This window comes from Gopherus flavomarginatus, chromosome 3 (genome assembly GCF_025201925.1).
Source record: "Gopherus flavomarginatus isolate rGopFla2 chromosome 3, rGopFla2.mat.asm, whole genome shotgun sequence".
NCBI lineage: Eukaryota > Metazoa > Chordata > Testudines > Testudinidae > Gopherus > Gopherus flavomarginatus.
The window spans coordinates 181,289,527-181,309,840 of record NC_066619.1 but is presented as its reverse complement, the minus strand read 5'-3'; the positions used below and the strand labels follow the sequence as shown (position 1 = coordinate 181,309,840).

General features: G+C 38.6%; 1 protein-coding gene across 3 annotated transcripts in view; it reads left to right on the top strand.

The window, feature by feature from the left end:
• Window positions 1-20,314, top strand: part of PRSS12 (serine protease 12) — a 64,677-nt gene that overhangs the window by 14,536 nt on the left and 29,827 nt on the right. For 2 of the 3 annotated variants that reach the window (XM_050946346.1, XM_050946345.1), the window contains exons 4-8: window positions 2,254-2,398; window positions 11,040-11,218; window positions 12,139-12,280; window positions 14,290-14,486; window positions 17,826-17,967. In XM_050946346.1, the coding sequence (XP_050802303.1) occupies window positions 2,254-2,398; window positions 11,040-11,218; window positions 12,139-12,280; window positions 14,290-14,486; window positions 17,826-17,967 (805 nt within the window). The remainder of the gene's footprint in view (window positions 1-2,253; window positions 2,399-11,039; window positions 11,219-12,138; window positions 12,281-14,289; window positions 14,487-17,825; window positions 17,968-20,314) is intronic. The other variant, XM_050946347.1, reaches the window with a different exon arrangement.

Here is a 20,314-nt window from a genome sequence, read left to right as displayed (position 1 = left end):
AGTAGAGCTGTGATTGTAGATGGCCCCTGCACGGGGTTACCAGAAAGTGTAAGGCTTTGTACCCTCTCTTCCCCTTCTCTACCTTATGGCCCATGCAGAGATGGACACATTTTTGCCCAAGTTCCTATGAAGGATATTTTGATATTTAAAATGTTCAAAGAGTAAGTGATCAAGTTATTTTGGTCATACATACCTTCACAGTTGTACAGGAAATGGGGACAGTATTCCGGTTAATTTCGGAAACAAATTGGACCACTGAAGTAAGGGAAACAATGTTCTACTGAAGGCCAAATGGGAATTTTGCCATTGAGTTCAATGGGATCAAGATTTAACTCCTAGTGTACATTCTACACAAACAGAGTTCTTCACTTTTGCTATCAGAGTGAATATATTTGGGATCTATAAGTAGTATGTGCCTCTTATTTTAAAAAAATTATTTAAAAAATAGATGTGTTAGTTAAACTATTTAAATCTTTTCCCTTAGCCCTAACTCCACCAAGTTAAGTGAACAGTTTTATATTTGAGGATAAATAATTTCCATAAGAGATAGGTTATCTTTGGCATTTAAGCAATTGGGTTCAGCCGCACTTAGGGTCAAGTTTTTAGCTAGGCTTTGTTTTTTTCTTTTTTAACCTGCTTAAGTGTGGCCTCAAATAACTGTGGATATAATTTCAGACTCTTGAATATTTAAGTACTTGACTATACCTGCAAATCAGGTACATGAGTGTCCAAGTGACAGTGAATGCATTAGCAAAGAATTGCTAGCACAAATAGGTCAACCCGAATTCAAACATTTGACCCTTATTATTTGCACAAAACAAAAAGAAAGACTATACAAGTAGCTAGTTTGTTTGTAGATTCTTCCATCCTCACCTCTCCCCCCCCCACACACACACTGTGGAGGTGCATTAAAATACTGATGTTTTATGTATGCATGAACAGATTTAGAGAAGTCATTAGAGTGTATTTACAATCTCACTGGTTTTGGCAAATATTCACACTTTGGCCCTTATTCTGCATTCCTGATGCAGATATAACTCCACTGATGTCAGTACTGGATTGAATCCTTTGTTGTGAAGTTTAAAGCTCATGCAACTGAGAGTGAAGTTTCCTACATATTATTTCCAGAGCAAGTAAGCTTTCAATTTCATGAGGTTGATAATACGTGAAGAAATTAGAAATACACATTTTGAAAGTCATACTACCTAGTTCACCAAGTTTCCCCTTCCATTCAAAGGAAGTTGAAATTTCAACAGAAAGCCTCTTTGTTTTGCTTAGAGGGCTCATTTAGACATAGTGGAATAAAATAGTTTTGTCTGTTTTAAGAGTGCTAGAAGAAGATTGATTTATAGTTCATAGTCTAGGGTTGAAGTTAATTAGGTAAAGTTATTTGAAGTTGCTTGTGTTTTTTGCAGATTCTTGCCACCGCTAGCCTTTCTACGTAAGCTTCATCAGAAAAATCATCAGCATTCATGGCTGGTGAAATGTTCAGAGGGGGTCTTCAGAAATTCCAAAATGCTCACTTTCAGCAGGCAAATACATGGAAAGATAACAGGGTAAAGTTAATTTGCTGGAGAGTGTAAACTGAACTGAGTCACACCTTAGTCATCCAGACATTTGATAATGATATAATCTTTTAAAAAGTTACATCAAAATAGTTCAAGTGCATTATATAACTATGTATCATTTCCATCATTGTAGTTTCATGCTCAGATTTGAAGCTATTGAAAGGAAAACTGTGCAGGAGTCACAGATGGAGGGAACCTTGTGCACCCAACTTAAGCAACAAGGAAGACTCACTGCGGAGAGAGGTTAAGAGGAAAACCCTCCTCTATGAAAATAATCCACATAGAATGACTTTTCATTGACTGACTATGGTACAGACTGGGATCAGTGCCAGAAGACATTCTGTGTGAAATCCTGGCCCCACTGCAAATCAGTGGGCATTTTGCCATTGACTTCGGGGAGCCAGGATCAAGACTCTGTGGAGTAAATGCTGCCTTCACATACATTAGTGCCGTTCCCCCTCCCCGCCCTCTTCACTGAGAGCAGCATTTGTCCCTATAGGCCTAAAAATTCTGCAAGCACTTAGCCTTCTCTAACCAGTTCAGTTTCAAGACTTTCATCTAGTTAAGAAATTGCATAATACTTGACCAAAGCCAAGGAAAGCTGAGTGCTCTCCATTTGTGTATAGCTTTGAGTATCATTTTGGGAAATAAATGACTTTTTCCTCTGTTTTTTGTTTAACTGTAGCCTTTATTCCAATCCGTCTGGCTGGCGGGAGCAATGCTCATGAAGGAAGAGTGGAAGTCTACCACACTGGCCAATGGGGGACTGTCTGTGATGACCAGTGGGATGATGCAGATGCTGAAGTTGTCTGTAGGCAGCTGGGCCTTGGGTTAGTTCTTCTAAATACATTTTACTCCTAACAAAGAAGGAAAGCTAAGAAACAATACACAATGCTTTCAAAAGAAGAACATTTAAAAATTGCACTTATACTGTGAAGCCACCAAAATTATAGATGGCACATTTATCCATGCCTGCAGTTAGAGACCTGACACTTTCCATCATAATACCCTGTTTTCAGTTGCTTATAACTTAATCAAACTTTAGCAGTTTGAGCTGAAGTTTTCCATGATGGAGGGCTGTTTTGGGGTGAAGATTTTTTTCAGAAAATTTGATCAAAAACTGTTCAGTCATTTCCAGTCATGAGGTTAAGAAAAAAAATGTTTCACTCATGTTAAAAAAAATTGTACAACCATTTAATTAAAGGCCTAGCACCTCTTTACTTTGGAGCAGAAACTTTAATTTTGGCATGGGTGCTGCCCTGCCTTTTGCTATCCCTGTGAAAATCTGCCCAAATTTGGCCTAGTTATGGACCTTTGGAATGTGTCAGTTTGCGCATGTTCGCTAGAGACTCGTTAACATTTGGCAGCTAAAATCTCTGAAGATGCTGTCTGCATTGAGAATGATCCATCCCATGGATGTAGAGGGTGAGGAGTACTTTTTCTACAGTTGTTCTTTCTGGCAGTCAGGGATGACTGTGGCACTGGGCACATGAACTGAGAGCAGTGAGACTGTCTTCTCCCTGCTGATCCCCAACCAGTGAGGGAGAGAGTGAGAAAGCTACCTGATTAGAATGCAAAGGGATGAGGAGCTCAACCTGGGGGAAAATAGGGTGGAGGGATTGAGATAAGAAGCTGGAGGGATGGTGGTGGAGGACTGGGACAAAACAGAAGGGTGGGGAAAGACTGGAATGTGGAACTATGGGGGAATGGTGATGAGACAGGCTAGAATGAGGAGCTGAGGAGAGCTGTGCTGGAGGGAGAGTAGAACTGGAACACAGACTGCAGTGGTCAGAGGCATAGGTCAATGGTCACTAGAATACAGTGGCTTCAGAAACCTGGAATAGAACCAAGGATTTCTAAGTCTCTTGTCAGCAAATAGCTGTGAAATCTGTAAGTAAAATATGTGTCTCATCTCCCTCTAGTGGCTGGCCCACACAGAGAATGACAACCTACTAAAGCTATCAGATGGGTGGGTGGTGGTTCTAAGAGGTCTAATCCTGCTAATCACTCCTATGAGGATCAATAAGGTCCACATTTTAAAAAAGCCTGAATTTTTTTTTAAACCTAGGAAATTACATACTAAAGCTACATTAAAGAACATTAAGGTGGCAAAGTGAAGCACTCAAAAGTTAGAAAATATCAGAATTTAGGTTGCCTGTGTAACCTTGATGTAACCCAATTGTGCACGTGGATTAGGATACAGACTTTAATTACTCCATCACACTATTTTTTCCCACAGGATCCCTATCTGATTCAGTGGACAGAATGGATGGTACTCACTGAATGGGTAGCTATTCAATATTTCTTTGTATCCTGCTCATTCAGTTTGTGGCCCCAAGCCTTACTTACAGCATACCATTCAAATTGTGCTCTGAATACAGAATTATTCATTTCCTCATGAGCTTTTCTATTGTTGCTCAAATGTTACTGGGCTATTATCAAAAGCTAGTGAATTGCATTTAATATAGTGTCAATGGGAAGGGCTACTTGCAGTATCACTATTGTGCCTGGCAGGATTACATTAGAACATGTGTTTACTTTTGGTTAATTTCTATAGATTTTATTTCTGAGATGAACCTGATTTCCTTTTGTTTTCTGAGTAAAAGTGGATTAATAGGAGCATGTGTGTTTGGATGGTGCTTAGACTTTTTGAAAAAAAGAAAAAGTCTACAGTTTTACATGAGCTCAAAGGCTACATCTAGGGGAGTGTTCCGCCAGCTTGGGGAGACAGACTCATGCTAGCTCTGATCAAGCCAGTGCACTAAAAATAGCAGGGTAAGCCAAGGAGAGTATGGGCAGCGGCTTAGACTAGCTGCCTGAGACCAAACCTGCCTGGATCACTGAGTATGTATTCAGGCAACTAGCCTGAGCTGCATTGCTATTTTGAGAAGCGCTAGCATGTGGACTGTTTACCCAAGCTGGGAAGCATGCTCCCAGATATAGCGTAGATGTACCCAAAGAAGCAAGATGTCTTGACAGGTGTGCTCTTTATCCCTGGACTGAAATTTTACCAACAGAGGAAGGTACAGCAGTTACAAAACAGGGCAAACATCCACATTTGCCTACAGATAATCCAAATGGAAATGTGCTACAAAGTGTAAAATAAACCCTCTCGGCAATAGTGTCCCATGCTCTTTCAGCTTTGCTTTAGCATTACTAGAATATAAAACCTCAGAGAATTAATCTTCTGGTGATAAGCAGAAACTACTGCTCATTTATTTCATTATTTGGTTTCCCCATATACTTTTTGATAACCAATTTGTTATTTCAGTGGGATTTGAGGTCTCTGATGCATTGGAAATCTAGAGTCTCAACAGAGTATAATATACTTTGTTTTCACGGTCAGGAGTTGAAACATTATCTCCCTGATTTCTGCAGGCCTCTTAGCAGATGGTAAATTTCTCTCTTTTGCATACCGTAGTCTGCGTCTGCTGTGTAATGAGACCTACAAGAATCAGGAGATACTGGAAGAGGCTTTTTTATTACGTGTGGTTAGCATGCTATGCAAATGTTACTCCATAAACTGCAGTCAGATAATTTATCACAGTTATCCCATCCCAGCAGTTAGGACCTGTGAGAGTCTGGGGCCGCTCTCCTTCTGGCCTCTATAACTTGCCTTCCTTTTATAATTGCAAGGCAAGGACAGTTCATTAAAACGGAAATATTATCTACAATTTAACTCTTAATTTAATTTTTTAGAAGAAAGGTTGAAGACCTTTTAATATTGGTGAAGTTGCCTGGGAGATGAAAGCAAGATGTTAACAAGGCTTCTGGGAAAGGCAAGAGATGAGATTTTATATCATGTTAAAATTGCAAAGGTGGCAGGAGGGGAATTAAGCACAAATCTAATTTTCTTACCCTGTCATTTTGTGAAGTCTTCTGGTTGAACGTATTTTCAAAGCAAGGAAACTATTGTTTTGATTCTTGATAATGGAATTGCAGAGTTTCTTACCTTATTAAATATATGTAATTTTCTAAACTGACTGGTTCCCATGCATACAATCTTAATACATGATTCTGTAATGTATCACACCACTGTCCCCACCCTGCCATGCTACCATTATTCTTGGAAGTACTGTCTCTGGAAGATGCTCTCTAATACTAATAAGAGTCGTACCAAAGATTCACACCTTACTGGATATACACTAAGTAGTGGCATAGGGGTTATAGTTAGCTCAGAGATTGATGTTTACAAATATCTGAGTTTCCAAGGAGAACCCATGACAGCTTTACTATTAGTAAAGCATTGTATTTGGACTCTGGAAGAAGATGTGCTTATGTGGTAGTGAGCTTTTGGTTGTGTTAAAATAATGCCCTCTAAAAGTCTACCAGTAGGCCAGTCTTACTGTTGTACAAAATAGTGCTTTCACACCAGCAGTAAGGATTGTCTGCCAATATGCAGGGAGCACAAGTAATACATTTCTTTAAAAAGTAATATATAGAGGCCAAGATTTTCAAAAACGAATGCCAAAGTAGGTTCCTAAGTCCATATTTAGCCATGTATATAAATGTAGCCTGATATCAAGAAGAAGTGCTGAGCACCCACAAAGCCCCTCAAAATCGGGAAGTAAAGGCACTCAGCATCTTTGAAAATTGGGCAACTGTTATTTAATGGTTTAAATATGGATTAGCCACCTCGTCTGGAAAAATTGGTCAGTGTATTTTTGCACTTTACAGCACACAGTATAACAGGGGTCGGCAACCTTTGGTGGGCCGGGCCTGTTTGTTTACCTGCTGTGTCCGCGGGTTTGGCCGATCATGGCTCCCACTGGCTGCGGTTTGCTGCTCCAGGCTAACGGGGGCGGCGGGAAGTGGTGGCCAGAACATCCCTCAGCCTGTGCTGCTTCCCGCCACCCTTGTTGGCCTGGGTCAGCGAACCGCGGCCAGTGGGAGCCGCGATCAGCCGAATCTGCGGACATGGCAGGTAAACAAACTGGCCCGACCCACCAGGGTGCTTGCCCTGGCAAGCCATGTGCCAAAGGTTGCTGATCCCTGCAATATAACATACTACTGATTCATAGTATATAGTACCTAACCCAAATTTGTATCACTTAGTAAAACAGCACTTTATGAAGGATAACAAACAGAACAGGTCTGGTTGACCTGGCTACTTCTCTACCTAATACAAGCATTGAAAAGTCATGAGTCACATCCTACAATCATGAGATTTTTAAGAATAATAGATGTGATTGTCTTCATTTGCCTTCCTATTTTGAAGCCTAAAGGCTTAATGTTTTCAAGTTTTCCCACAGCCTAGAGGGCTAAAGAATTCCTTCAAAAAGAAAAAAGCAGAGATTCTCATTATTTACATGATTCCGTGAGCTGGAGCTTTAAGAAAAAATACAAGATACCATGAGATTTGCTGAAAAGTCATGAGAGATGGCAATTGTGCTACATACCAGTAGCATCTTCTGTGATAACACACAGCACAGGTTCAAATGAGTGCATTTCCCAAGAGAGGCATAAAAGAGAGAAGTAGTAGCTTAGGGAAGTGTGGTCAAGAGCTCTGAGTTGTTGCTTAGGAGCCAGAAATTCCTGAGTTCTTTAACCTGGACTATGACACTGACTCTTTCTGTGACTTTGGGTAGGCCGTTGAGCTCTCTGCCCCTTCTGTGACAAGGGGACATTACTTTAATCCTGACCTCACCCCTCTGAGATAGGTTATTACTATTTGCAAAGGTCTGGGAAAATGAAACGTGTTAGGTACATGTTAAATTAGTATTTTCCAAACTTGGTTTGAGTACCACTTCCCAGGGCAAGATATTAGAGCAAGATATCTGTTGTTAGAGATCAGAGTTCCTAATGCATGTGCTGAAGTGTGCAAGGTCAGAGTAGAAGGACAATAATGTCTAAGTAAAGCATCTCTCACAAAATGGGACTCACACTTTTGTGGGTTATAGTTGCTATGCATGCTGTCAGCCTACCTCAGCAGATCTTCTGTAGCTGAGCCCCCTAGCTGGGTCACACTATCCAAACCCCAACAAGGGTACAACAGCTCAATTGGAAGAAGTTCCTTGCCCTTCCAAGCCAATTATAAATGAAATAGTTTCTTACCCTTCTGGGGCTTAATCCCTTCTCTAGAATTGAATCAGCATTGTTGCTACTGAATTCCTGCCACCAGTTGCGGCAGCAAAGGGCCTTACCCCAGCCTGGTTTCTTTGGCTATAGACTAAAGAACACTCACTCCACCAATTGCAGCAAATAGCTCCTTTTATTATGGCCTGTTGGGTCTTGATTGGCTGTTGCTCATCCCTAGCCCTTCTAGTTGCTGGAGGACCAGATCTCAATGGTTCCTAAAGTGGCTGCCCTGTGATGCTTTTCTAGGGAGGCCCAATACTCACTTCTCCATTCAAATTAACAACAGTAGTATTTAGAAGGAATTCCATCCAGCTTTCAGTCAGAGGGAGGATCATTATGATGCATGGGCTTTAGGATGGGATATTAAAAGGTTATCAACAGAATGGGGAAAGATAAGGGAGATCCCTCAACACCGAGGGAGGGGAAAAAGAAATGAAGGTGGAAAAATGTTGAAACAAGGGATGATGAAAAAAAAAAGCACAAATCCAAGCTGTTGCAGCACTTCCAAGAAAGCAGGTGGGGAAGGCCTAGATTTTAAAGAGTGGGCGCCTAAATAAGTATCCCAATTTTCAAAAGTTCTGAGCACACCTCAGAGGATGTGGTTGGGAAGAAGAGGCATAAAGCTGTATAATAATTTAGTATGGATAAAAGTTTTGCTGTAGTATGGACTGCAAGATTGGGATACAAATAAATGTAGTTTTTATTTTTATTTTACAAATTATATGCTGTGTCGTAATACTTGGATACAAGAACATTTTTAGCAAAGTAATTAGTATCAGATTATTAAAATAAAGTGGATTTGTTAGATCCCCCCCCCCATCCATTCTTCCTCTAAGACATCCTTATGCATGCAGGTGAATGGGATTAATTATCCTTACTCTATATAGAGATCAGGCTATCTGAGTTCTGGGTATTGAAGGCCTGGCCCACACACTGTTTTTGTATCAGCATAACTACTGTATTTCAGTGTGTGATTTTTTTTATCAGAATAGTTATATCCGCACAACCCCAGATGTGGATACAGTGATAATTGCATAAGGATGCCTTATCCAGTTTAGTTTATTTCCCTTCCCATATGAGAATAACTATAATGGTATAAACACTTTTATAACAGTATCCATACTGCTGGGTTGTGTCACTTTAACTCTACCAGTATAGTTCAAGTAGTACAACTTTTGCACATAGACAAGTTCTTAGGCTTGTAAGATGCCAAAAATGATGTGATTGCAATGTTAAAATAAAACAAACTATAATAGCTGTAGAAACTTACTTAGTATGATGCCAAAGTGATCACAACATGCAATTTTTGTTTTTTTTTTGAACCCTACTCCTTATGTATATACTCTTGGAAGTACACAAAGTATCATGTAACATTTTGTTGCAGACGTTTTATTTCTTTCTACTGTAGCTCTGGTACTAAAAAGCTACATTTTAAACACTAGATAACATTAGAGTGCAATAAAATTTTCATTTAAAACTACTGTGATGGATGTGGGTAATATATGCCAAAGTGTCTAAGGGCCAGATTTTTAAAAGTATGTTGGTATTGCTGAGGTCAGTGTTGAAATATCTAACTGATTTAGATTAATTCTCATTTTCGAAAGAGACTTAGGAGCCAAAATCCCATTGACAGTCAAAGGAATTTAGGCTTATAAGTGCCTAAATCATTTTTGAAAATGAAATGTAAACTCCTAAATCAGTTAGGACCACATACCTTTAAAAATCTGGGTCTAAGTGACCTAGAAATTTAAGTCCCAGTTTTAAAAGTTACTTAGGAGCCTAAATCCCAATGACTTTCACTTTTGAAAATGCAACTTTAAAATCTTAAGTCACCTAGGCACTTGTGAAGCTGTTACCCCCTACCTTATCCTAGTCAGTCAAATTATTCCCTGGTGCAACTCCATTGAATGTTAAGACCCTGACCCCCCCACACCCTACTGCCCTCTGTGCCTACAGGGGAAGCTGGACGTTTTCACCCAGGGGAGAGGACAAAAAGAGCAGCTCCCAGAAGCCGTGGCCCCTCAGCTAACAAGCTGACCATAAACAAGTGTTTTCATGTTTTGAAACATTATCTGCTCTCTCTAGATAAGGTGCAAAGTTATGTTTAAAATGGTGGCAATTAGTTACCAACACATTTTAAAGCATGACCATTTTTCCTAGTCTAGATATGCCCATTGTCTTTGCTTGCAGTGCACTCAGTGATACATATGACAGGGTGGATGAACAAAGCATTAAATGGATTTGAACGCATGTGCATGCATACAAACACCCACCCACACCCATCTCCCTTACCTCAATGTCACAGTAAAGCACCTGAATATTTGTTTTAAAGATATTTAGGGGTTGTAATAATTAAATCTAAGATCAAAATCTTCAAGTACTGCCCAAGTTAAGAACACACACAACCTTCCCTGCTTCCAAAAAGGTGGTTGTTGTTAGTTAAGAATATATGACTGACAATGGCTTACTCCCTCAAAGCAAATTAGTTAAGTAGCACACTTCCCATGTACAAATAAATAAATAATAAACATTGTTATGCAACTATTTATTTTAATTTAAAAGTAATCCTTTAGGTACATAAACCCCAAAGCCAGCAGTTTCTCTGAACTGTCCACAGATCCACCCACTCCCCTAATAATAGAATATCAGAAAATCACTGCTCATTAAAATTAGAAAGGAAGTGTAGACAGCGGTACCACTGTATAGAGAGAAACCAAACTATTAAGATAATTAATATTCATATATAGATGAATAGGATACTGGCAAGTAGAGATGGAAAAGTCCTGAGATCACTGAGTGTTAAAATACAGAATGTCTTTTATGATGCTTAATATAAGAGCACATTTTGAATTCCTGTAGGTTTTTTGTATTGAAGAAGCATTATGTAGAAAAAGGAGATATATTCTGGTAGTGAAAGTAGTACAGGACTAGAGGTAGGAAAATTGCATTCTCAGTTCTGTCACTGATTTGCTGTATAAACTTGTCAAGACCTTCTGTGCCACAGTTTCCCCATCTGTAATATGTGGATAATTAAGCTTACCTACTTCATGTCATGTTTGTTTTTAAGGAGGGTGAGGAGTTAGGTTTAATCAATGTGCTTTGAGATAAAGTGAAAGTAACTATAGAAGTATGTAGCATTATTGTTGTTATTATGTGTGTGTAATAGGGCTGTCAAGCGATTAAAAAATTAATTGTGATTAATTGTGACATTAAAAAAAGTAATGCCAGGGACTAGCCAGATAACTATTTTTGTGAATCCTAACTTGCAACTTGAAAATTTGCTGCTGTTAATTACGTTGATCAGAGGGTATCCAACATTTCAGCCACTACCACCAAGTTAAAGACTCTTTCTGATGGCGTGTGATTCTTGAGTCTTTCCTTATGTTTGGACAGGGGAGTAGCCAAGGCATGGAGCCACGCTTACTTTGGAGAAGGCTCAGGCCCCGTGCTGCTGGACGAAGTACGTTGTACAGGGAACGAGCTGTCCATAGAACAGTGTCCAAAGAGCTCCTGGCGAGAACACAACTGTGGCCACAAAGAAGATGCAGGAGTTTCCTGCACACCTCTTACAGGTAGTCTGCTGAGCAATTAGCATATTGATGATTAATTACAGGATTGAGAGATTTGGAAAAGTGATATGGTTTAGAATTGTTGATTGCACTGAAGCCAAGCAACAGGCAGTAGTAAAATCTGCCAGCTCTGTCCTGCAGGACCATCTGTAAGCATGTGTGAAACTTGTAACTACAGAAGGTCTTGCTGTTCAGCAAGATGCCTTTACATCTCAGTAACCAGTTGAATAACCAATCTCCCTTCTATGCAGAAGGGGCAAGATCCATGTACTGTGGGTCATCCATATATGCAAATCGAGAGCATAATTTCGCTCATATAAATTTACAGCCATATGCTACTCTCATTTTGTAACACTTCTCTCACCACCAACAATAGATATTTCAATGTGGAGGGAGGGCTGCCATTTGGTCACCATCAAAAGGTCAGCATTTATCAACAGTCATTCTCCCATGGCATATGAAATACTGTAGTATTTTTCTGTAAGTGGTATCTCAGCTCCCACTGTGTAGTGGAAGTAAGTGAATGTTGACTTTTTAATGGCAGCCATGGCATATGGCTCTTAATTTGGAAATAAAGAGAATATACAAAGGAATGTGGAAAGCCACAGATAAACTGTATATGTTGACATTGCACAGTTAAAGCCCGATCCTGCAAACTAGTTATGTGAGTAAAATTTGGGAGAATCAATGATTTAACATTTTTTTCCATTGCACTTGAACAATTGCTACATATAAAGCACTGCACAGCTGACAGGTACATGATTTTTTTTTTCACCTCTGTTCAAACATTATTGCCAGACATGGTACCCCCTTGGTCTGACCCAATACCATACATTTTGTTTTTACTTTTCCTGGGGAATGACAAGATAATTGCATCTTAAGGAGAACTGATTCTTGCTTTTTCTTACTTGCTAATGCCACAGATGGTGCAATAAGACTAGCAGGTGGGAAAGGCAGTCATGAAGGACGTCTGGAGGTACATTACAGCAGGCAGTGGGGCACAGTCTGTGATGACGGGTGGACTGAGCTGAATACACAGGTGGTCTGTCGGCAGCTGGGATTTAAGTAAGATCCTTTTATACGAGACAACTAAACTCTTGGTTTAGCAGTGGTGATAAAACTTTGCAAAATACTGTCTGTACTCTGCAAACTATGAAATGTGCTGTGTTGCCTTTTTTACCTAATATTCGCACAAGCATCAGTTTTGTATTGTGAAAAACTTTGTATACCGCACTGCAATAAGAAACAGAACACTGAACAAAAACCAGAAAGTAATTTCCTAAATGATTTATGAAGCTGGTTGTTCTCAGATTTGGAAGAACATTACACGGTGCTGCTCTGAGCCAGTTTGATCTGTTTATGCCAGGGGTCGGCAGCCTTTCAGAAGTGGTGTGCCGAGTCTTCATTTATTCACTCTGATTTAAAGTTTTGTGTGCCAGTAATACATTTTAACAATTTTAGAAGGTCTCTTTCTATGTCTATAATATATAACTAAGCCATTGTTATATGTAAAGTAAATAAGGTTTTTAAAATGTTTAAGAAGCTTCATTTAAAATAAATTAAAATGCAGTGCCCCCTGGACTGGTGGCCAGGATCCGGGCAGTGTGAGTACCATTGAAAATCAGTTCACGTGCCACCTTTGACACGCATGCCATAGGTTGCCTACCCCTGGTTTATGCTATCAAATGAGTAGAGGAAGAAATCAAGGGAAAGACTCTTATTGCCTTAACTGGGCTTTGGTCAGGCCTTTTGGGAGAATTCTTAATGCTTATTTTCAGGATGGGCTATGAGGAAAATTCCTCCTTGAGATTAAAAGAATTTCATAGCTCAGCCATTAACTTCATACTACTGAAGTTATAAACAGTGACCTACAGCAGATGTGTTTCATGGAGACACATTGCACTCATGGACCCTGATTCTTCTCTGCAGGATACCAAAAACTCCCATTCTCAATCTCAATGAGAATCACTTTTACCTTAGAAGAGGAGAATTGGTCCTCTGAATTTTTGAAATAATATGTGCCATGTGCAAAGAGCTGAGCTGAAATCCATCGAACTCCATCCCCACTTCCTCCAGTCTTTTTTAGACATCTGTGACCTCTTAACAGAAAGATCAGAAACTTTTGTCGTCTCACTTCAGTCTGCAATGGAGAAGTCCCTAGATATGCACGGAGTTCCTTTCTATCATCCTGCTTGCTGGCTGAGGCCAAATACACACATTTTGGAAAGAGAAGCTGCTTCAACATGCTAAACCAAAAGTCTGATTCTGCCAATCTTTTGCCCATGGAACTCCCATTAAAGTCACTGAGGCTTACCCATGGTATAGGTATTTCTGTATCTAGCTCAAAAAAATTAACAGCTATGCTCTGGAAAAACTATTTTTTAAAATGCATCTTTTACAAACTCCCATTCCAATGTCATATATGTACTCTGCATCACCTTTCCTATTGTGTCTGGTTACAGAGATAACTATGAGCAAATGGAATTTCTTTTACTATGTACATTGCCTTTCTCTTGCTTCATTTATTCACTCTCTGAAGTCAGAATCCATTATTCATGATACAATAGAAAGTAATTCTGCTATAGTACTTCCAGGATTGTGGCATCTCCAAATAAATCAGGCAGGAGGTAAAGGGAATTAGAAAAGAGAGAGCTTGATAATAAACAATGACAGAAAAGGGAACACAGAATATAATGTCAATGAGGCCTCAATTCAGCAAGGCACTTGAGCACATGCTTAACTTTAAGAACATGCTTAAGTCCCAAAATCAATGCTTAAGTGCTTTAATGAATGAGGGCCATAAAGGTAATGTTTTTCAAGTTTGTTTGAATGTGACAGTCATTCTTTAAGAAGACATTGAGCCCTGATTTACCCTGGAAAAGGCATACATGACTCCCATTGACTTTAATGGAAGCTGAACTTTCTTTTGCCAGAGCTAAATTTGCCTATTTTCTTTGTGCTTGAGAGCAGTTGGTTTTATCCACTCACAAAGAATTATTTCCTCTTTGGTGCTGAAGTATCATATACCCAGTGCAGTATTGCTCATAAATTATGCATACATATTTGTTACACAGGTATGGCAAAAGTGCAGCAGAAAGCTACTCAGAAGAGAGTACTAGGCCTATCTGGTTGGATGATGTCAGCTGCTCAGGAAAAGAATCAACCATCCTTCAGTGCTCAAAGAGAGAGTGGGGAAAGCATGACTGCAGCCATCAGGAGGATGTCAGAATAACCTGTCACCCAGATAATGACAGCCATAGATTCTCACTGGGTAAGGCATTCTTTGTAACTAATGAATGTCAGCATTCCTCTGTGTACAGATTCAAGCAGAATGCAGCCTCTTTAAAGATGCTACAAATTTGATCCCCACTTATTCTGCTGCCTGTACATAGTTAGGCTGTCAATCAGTCAGAGATAAGCGTATGTGAAGGGAGAGAGAAAGGTCTCCCCTTGAAGAGCACATGGAGCTGTTAAGGTTGCATATTGGAACATCAGTGTACAGGGCATAGGGAAACAATGTTAATCTGTAATGCAGTGAATCCAGAGCCAATGAAACCTAAATCTATGCCTGGATGGGGTTTTAGTCCCAGTGAGCCCTCCTGATGGTATATTGACTTTCACTTAGTACTCTGCAAGTGGTAATGAACTGAAAGAATGATAAATCAGTAGTACACCTCCCTATGGACTTAGGTTCTTTCACCCCCTCTGAAAAAGAGAGATTGGAGAAATAGAGGGCATTCCGAGATGGACAGGGAAAATGATTAGAAACATGGAATTACTTCTGTATTATTAATTATCATTATTAGTCACGTGTATTACAGTAGAGTCCAGGAGCCACAGTCATGGACCATGACCCCATTGTGCAAGGCACTGTATAAACACAGAAGTCATTTTCTGATGTGAAATATAGTTAGGTTGCATTAAAGAGAAGAAACAAACTATTATGGCCAAGATTTTTAAAAATGTGTGTCTAAAGATAAGTGCCGAAATCCATAAGTAGTCTGGCTATCAAAAATGTCACACACTGACTATCAGGGAGCTACAGGTTGCTCAATACTTTTGAAATTGAGGTTACTTATTTAGTTGGCTACATTTGGACATAGGAGCTTATCTTTAGAGACATATATTGTAAAATCGTTGCCCATATTTTTAAAAGTTTACCCAAGTATAGTGTAGTAGTTGTTGAGTCTTGGATTTTCAAAGGAACCTAAGGAAGTAAGGTCTCCAGCTCCCAGTGAATTTTAAAGGGATTTGGGTGCCTAACTCCCTGAGGTTCCTTTGAAAATCGCAGCCTGAAAGTTTGCCTTATGAAACTAAAACATGGATTTACTGCTTTAAAGTGCTATCCCAGCTTACAATAATACAGTATTTTACTACATTTTTTCACATCTTCAATCTTTTTCTTCTCTCTTTTCTTCTCTTCCCTTCAAAACCTCCTGCTCCCCAAACTCCATAAATTATTTATTATTATTAATTATTATTATTATTGTGATCATACAACCAATGATTACATATGGGTGAAATCGCTACAGTATGTTTGCTAGAAATAAACCCTCTCATCCCCCAAATAACAGGCATTCAAATCATGGCAGCTGTCTGCATAGATGCAAACTATTTATGCTGCTGCATTTGAGAGACTATACATCATAATCCTAGCTGAACAAGGTTCAGTTCAGTTAAATAAATCCATAGGGTAACATTCTCTTATCCCCCTCAGTTCACTTGAAAGTCATATTAATTCCACACATCTAGACTTATTTGCTAAAATATAACAAGATGAGGTAACAGTTAAATAAATATATATTATTGCTAAAATCTTCTGTCCCTATCTGGGTAATATGAGTATAATTTACCCTAGAATCATGTTCTTCCAGAATAGCACTTCATTAGAACAGAAGAATAAAGATGAGACTGAGATTTGCTGTAATGTTTATGGTTGGACAGAAGACAAAGGCTATATTGTTACTATTTGTCTCCTAACACTGGAGAAAGTATTAAATATTTCCTCTAAAGAGGAATTCAGTGGAGGAAGAGTATAAGAAAGAGTATTTTTAAATATAAACATTAAAGAGAGACAATCAACTGGTTTAAGACACAAACCACATTTTTGATTAAAAAAATAATGCTCTGCAGATGTTAATTTGTAATTCATTTTTTATTACACTTAACAAGTTTGGGTTATGAATTCAGATGTTTCCCAAAGAGTGCTGAGGAACCATTAACAACAACAAAAAGGGTTGTTAGTATATAAGACCCAGACAATGTAACTGACTAGAAACTAAGAAATTGCGCAGCCTGAGTTAATTGCAAAAAGTAAATATATGGTTAACTGTAAATAATAAAAACAAATTGAAGTGAAAAACATTTTCATGTTAAAAATAATTCAGTTTTAAAGCTTTGTCACTTTTAATACGATAACTCTGGGTGAATGTAGCCCAATGACTAATGCCAAATTAACACTAGTTTTACTAAGAGCAAAATCTGGCCCACTATTTGCTCTTCCTCTTGGGTAGGCAGTAATTTTCACTGGCTTTCTAGCTAAGTTGTCTTTCATTTGTCAGAGAGTGAGCAGGAATAATAGCTTGTCCAATTATTGGAAAGAACTCTAATGTAAAGTATTAAAGATATCTCAAGTACTACTTACCAAAAAGATTTAGGAGCTGATTCTCATTTACACAGAGTAAAGGGGCCTCCAATTGAATGTGTTTCTACTTTAAGGCCCTTGCACTGCCCAAGAGTTGAAAACAGGCATTAGTGTAAATGAGAATTATACCCTTAGGGCTTTTTATGATACAGTTTTTTGAAACTTGCTGTCCAAATACTTAGCTAGAATAATAATATAGACAATTGGCCTTTGGGTAAGAGAACATAATTAGTAAAAATCTCACTGATTCATATCAGTGACTGGGAGACTGATTTTGCATTATCAGATTTTCTGAATGAGAGTAAATGAACAAACATCATTAAAAAAGCCAAGGAAAATCTATAACAGAATATACTTTATTTAGTTGGACAAATGTAGTTTACTTTTAATGATGTATACTAGTATACTTCAGAGTATACTAGTCAAGATGCTGGAGAATACTTTGTATAAGTAATAAATTCGTAGTAACATGGGCTAGTACATTTGTTGCTGGGCTGTAGTGTGAGCATACTGGGGGTGTGTCTGGCTTGTGTGAGTGATTGTATTTATTGGTGAGGTTTAGCTAAACCCTCCTGTAAAAGTCTTCTATGAAGAATATGGTCTGCTCAAATGGGTAGCGTGTAGGTGTAGCCTCATAACACAAGAATCAAACAGATTGTTCTCCACTGTTGGGGAAAGAACTGGGCTGTGTAAGTTCCAGTCAAGTTATAAGCTGTGCTACATATTTGTATGTAATAGAAGAAACCAATGAACCCTACAGTTTAAAGCATAGAGAGTACAGTGGGGCTTCATGATTTGTTGTAATGTGTATAAAATGCTTCATGCTTCCTGAATACTTTAACAGATGGTATCATTAAAGTGGAAATCTTGTTGAACATAAGCATCAGTTGACCCTTATCCCTGGAATGTGATGAAATGACCTAAAATACTAGTTTTTGTTTCTGTTGTTGTGTAACTTATTCCTAGGTCCTCCCATCAGGCTGATGGATGGTGAGACTAAGAAAGAAGGACGTGTGGAGATTTTTATCAATGGTCAGTGGGGCACAATTTGTGATGATGGATGGTCTGATAAGGATGCAGCTGTGGTCTGTCAACAGCTTGGCTACAAGTAAGAAAAATCCTTTACTTGTCTTCAAGTTATCTGATTACCATATCTGATTGCACAGAGTGCGTGTACCTGAGTATTACCTGACTAGGTAATACTTGTCCGTGTAGTATACTTTTACTGTGCTATACTTGAAATATACAAAGTAAAGCAGACTGCAATTTTACTACTTCTTCATAAGGAAGCTAATATTCCTCAGAAAGGGGGAAGTAATGCCAAACCATAATTGTCTTTACTAAGCTCAGCTAACAACTGAAGTGTAGGTTAAAAGCAGTTATTGAAAAATCTGTTTAATAAAACCAAATATTTCAAGATGACGAAGCTACTGTCGAAATACCGTATTTTACTTATTTATGTGGCTATTCATATTATATACGCACAATAGGCCAAATTCTCATTTATACTCAACTTCTGTGAGTTGCACTGATATAACTGAGAAGAGAATTAGGCTCAACATATCTGTTCAATATTCTTTCCTGCTCTGAACTATTTTTACCTTACTTCTTTGATTATAACTGAGCTTAGTTTCCAGCCTTCCTAAAGCACTAGCGAAGTTCGAGGAAATGAATTGCCATATCCTTCAGGAATGGAAAGATAATGAAAACAAGAAGAAAATTAACATTTAAAAGAATGTCCTGGGGTGTAGGCCAGACTTGACTAGTACAGATAATGGCCAATACAGAAATGATTATCTGTATCTGTGAACTTTAGAGATGCTTTGGTTTTTTTATTTTATTTGTATTGTAATTATTGTTTCTGGGTTTTGGTGATAAATGACAATTATCTTAATTTATATAACACCTTTAATCTTGAAAGATTTTAAACTGATCCACATGGACATAATTTATCTATCACCTGAAATGTAGCATGTTTGGGGTGAAACAACAGTTCAGCGTTAACACTACACATTAAAAAAGGAAAGGTAGTACAGAATGCGTATCCCGGTGAAACTACAAAGGAGTTACATATGGTCAAGACAGTAAAACTAGCTTTGAATTTGGCCAGACTATTAGGGACAATGATCTTACTCATGCAAAGAGCTCAGTGTAATTGTTTATTGATCACAAGTAGTTTTTATAAACTATGATTTTATTAATATCTATGTGCTGTGAACCAATTGACCTCAAATAGTTGTGAAGTCTTAAGTGGTTTTAATGACTTACTTCGTTTTCTGTCTAGTCCAAAAGATAGCAACTCCAGCAGCACACTGCCCAATGCCACCAGGCATCAGTATTGCTTTAGAACTGACTCAAATGTAAGAGTGCTAGCCCCTGAATCAACAGCACTAAGAGGTTTTTCGTTCATTTTCTGACCTGCCCTGACCCTGCTTAGTTTGTGAGATTTGAAGGGATCATAACACAAAGGAGTCTGGCTGCAGGGTACATGAGAATAACTTGAATAAGCCTGCTGAAATAAAATAACAGAGCTAACAGGAAAAAATATTTAATTTAAAAAAATTGCAACTTTTACATGCCACTAGTGAACAAAGCCACTCAATCAGCCTTGCACTGCTCATTAGAAATTTCTTGTTGGGGCACTAGGAATCAAGGTAGGTGTGATGGCCAAGGACAGACTTTATTATAGTAGTGCTAATAAGATCTGAAAATTGTCCAGAAAAGGCTGCTTTGCTTTGAATGTTTTTTCAAATAACTTCCAAGCTAAAGAACCTTATAGATTTGTATTATTTCCTACTGAGTCATTTAGTCTGCTTCTTCCTCAGACTACTCAGATGCATAGGCTTGTCATATTTCTGTCACAAACATACCAAACCCACTCACTCATCCCCAATATAGTAGGGTACATATCAGCTGAAGGACTCGGGGCAGAGTACAGATCTTGGATATTTGGGGATTCTGATAATTCGGAGAGTCAGCCAGCATACTTGGAAGTCTGTGCTGACGACTGGTTTCCCTTTTCCTTGCTTGTTCCGTAAATGGTGACAGCTACACTCCAGGAGCTTGACTTTGCTCTTATGTGCAGCCATATATGTGAGAACAATCAGGTCCGAGGATTTCACTGCATATATTTGTTTGCTTTGGTTCAGACTTGAGTCTAGGTGCTGATTTGAGTGTCCTATTACAAGGTTAAGATCTTCTATTTACACACCTAAGTTTGAAAATTGGGCTCTGTGAGTGCTGCTTTTTAGAGACAAAAACTAGTCTTTTTCTGAAAAATGTTGGCAAAGAGCTAAATACTGAAGCTGACATCAGTTTTCATTGAGAATGGCAATGGAATTAAAAGTTTATACTGAGGTATTATTTTCCACTTACATAACCGTGATTTACACTTACAGCACTGCTACTGGGAAACTTAGGTTGTCTGACTTTACATTTTTTTCCTGGAAAATGTG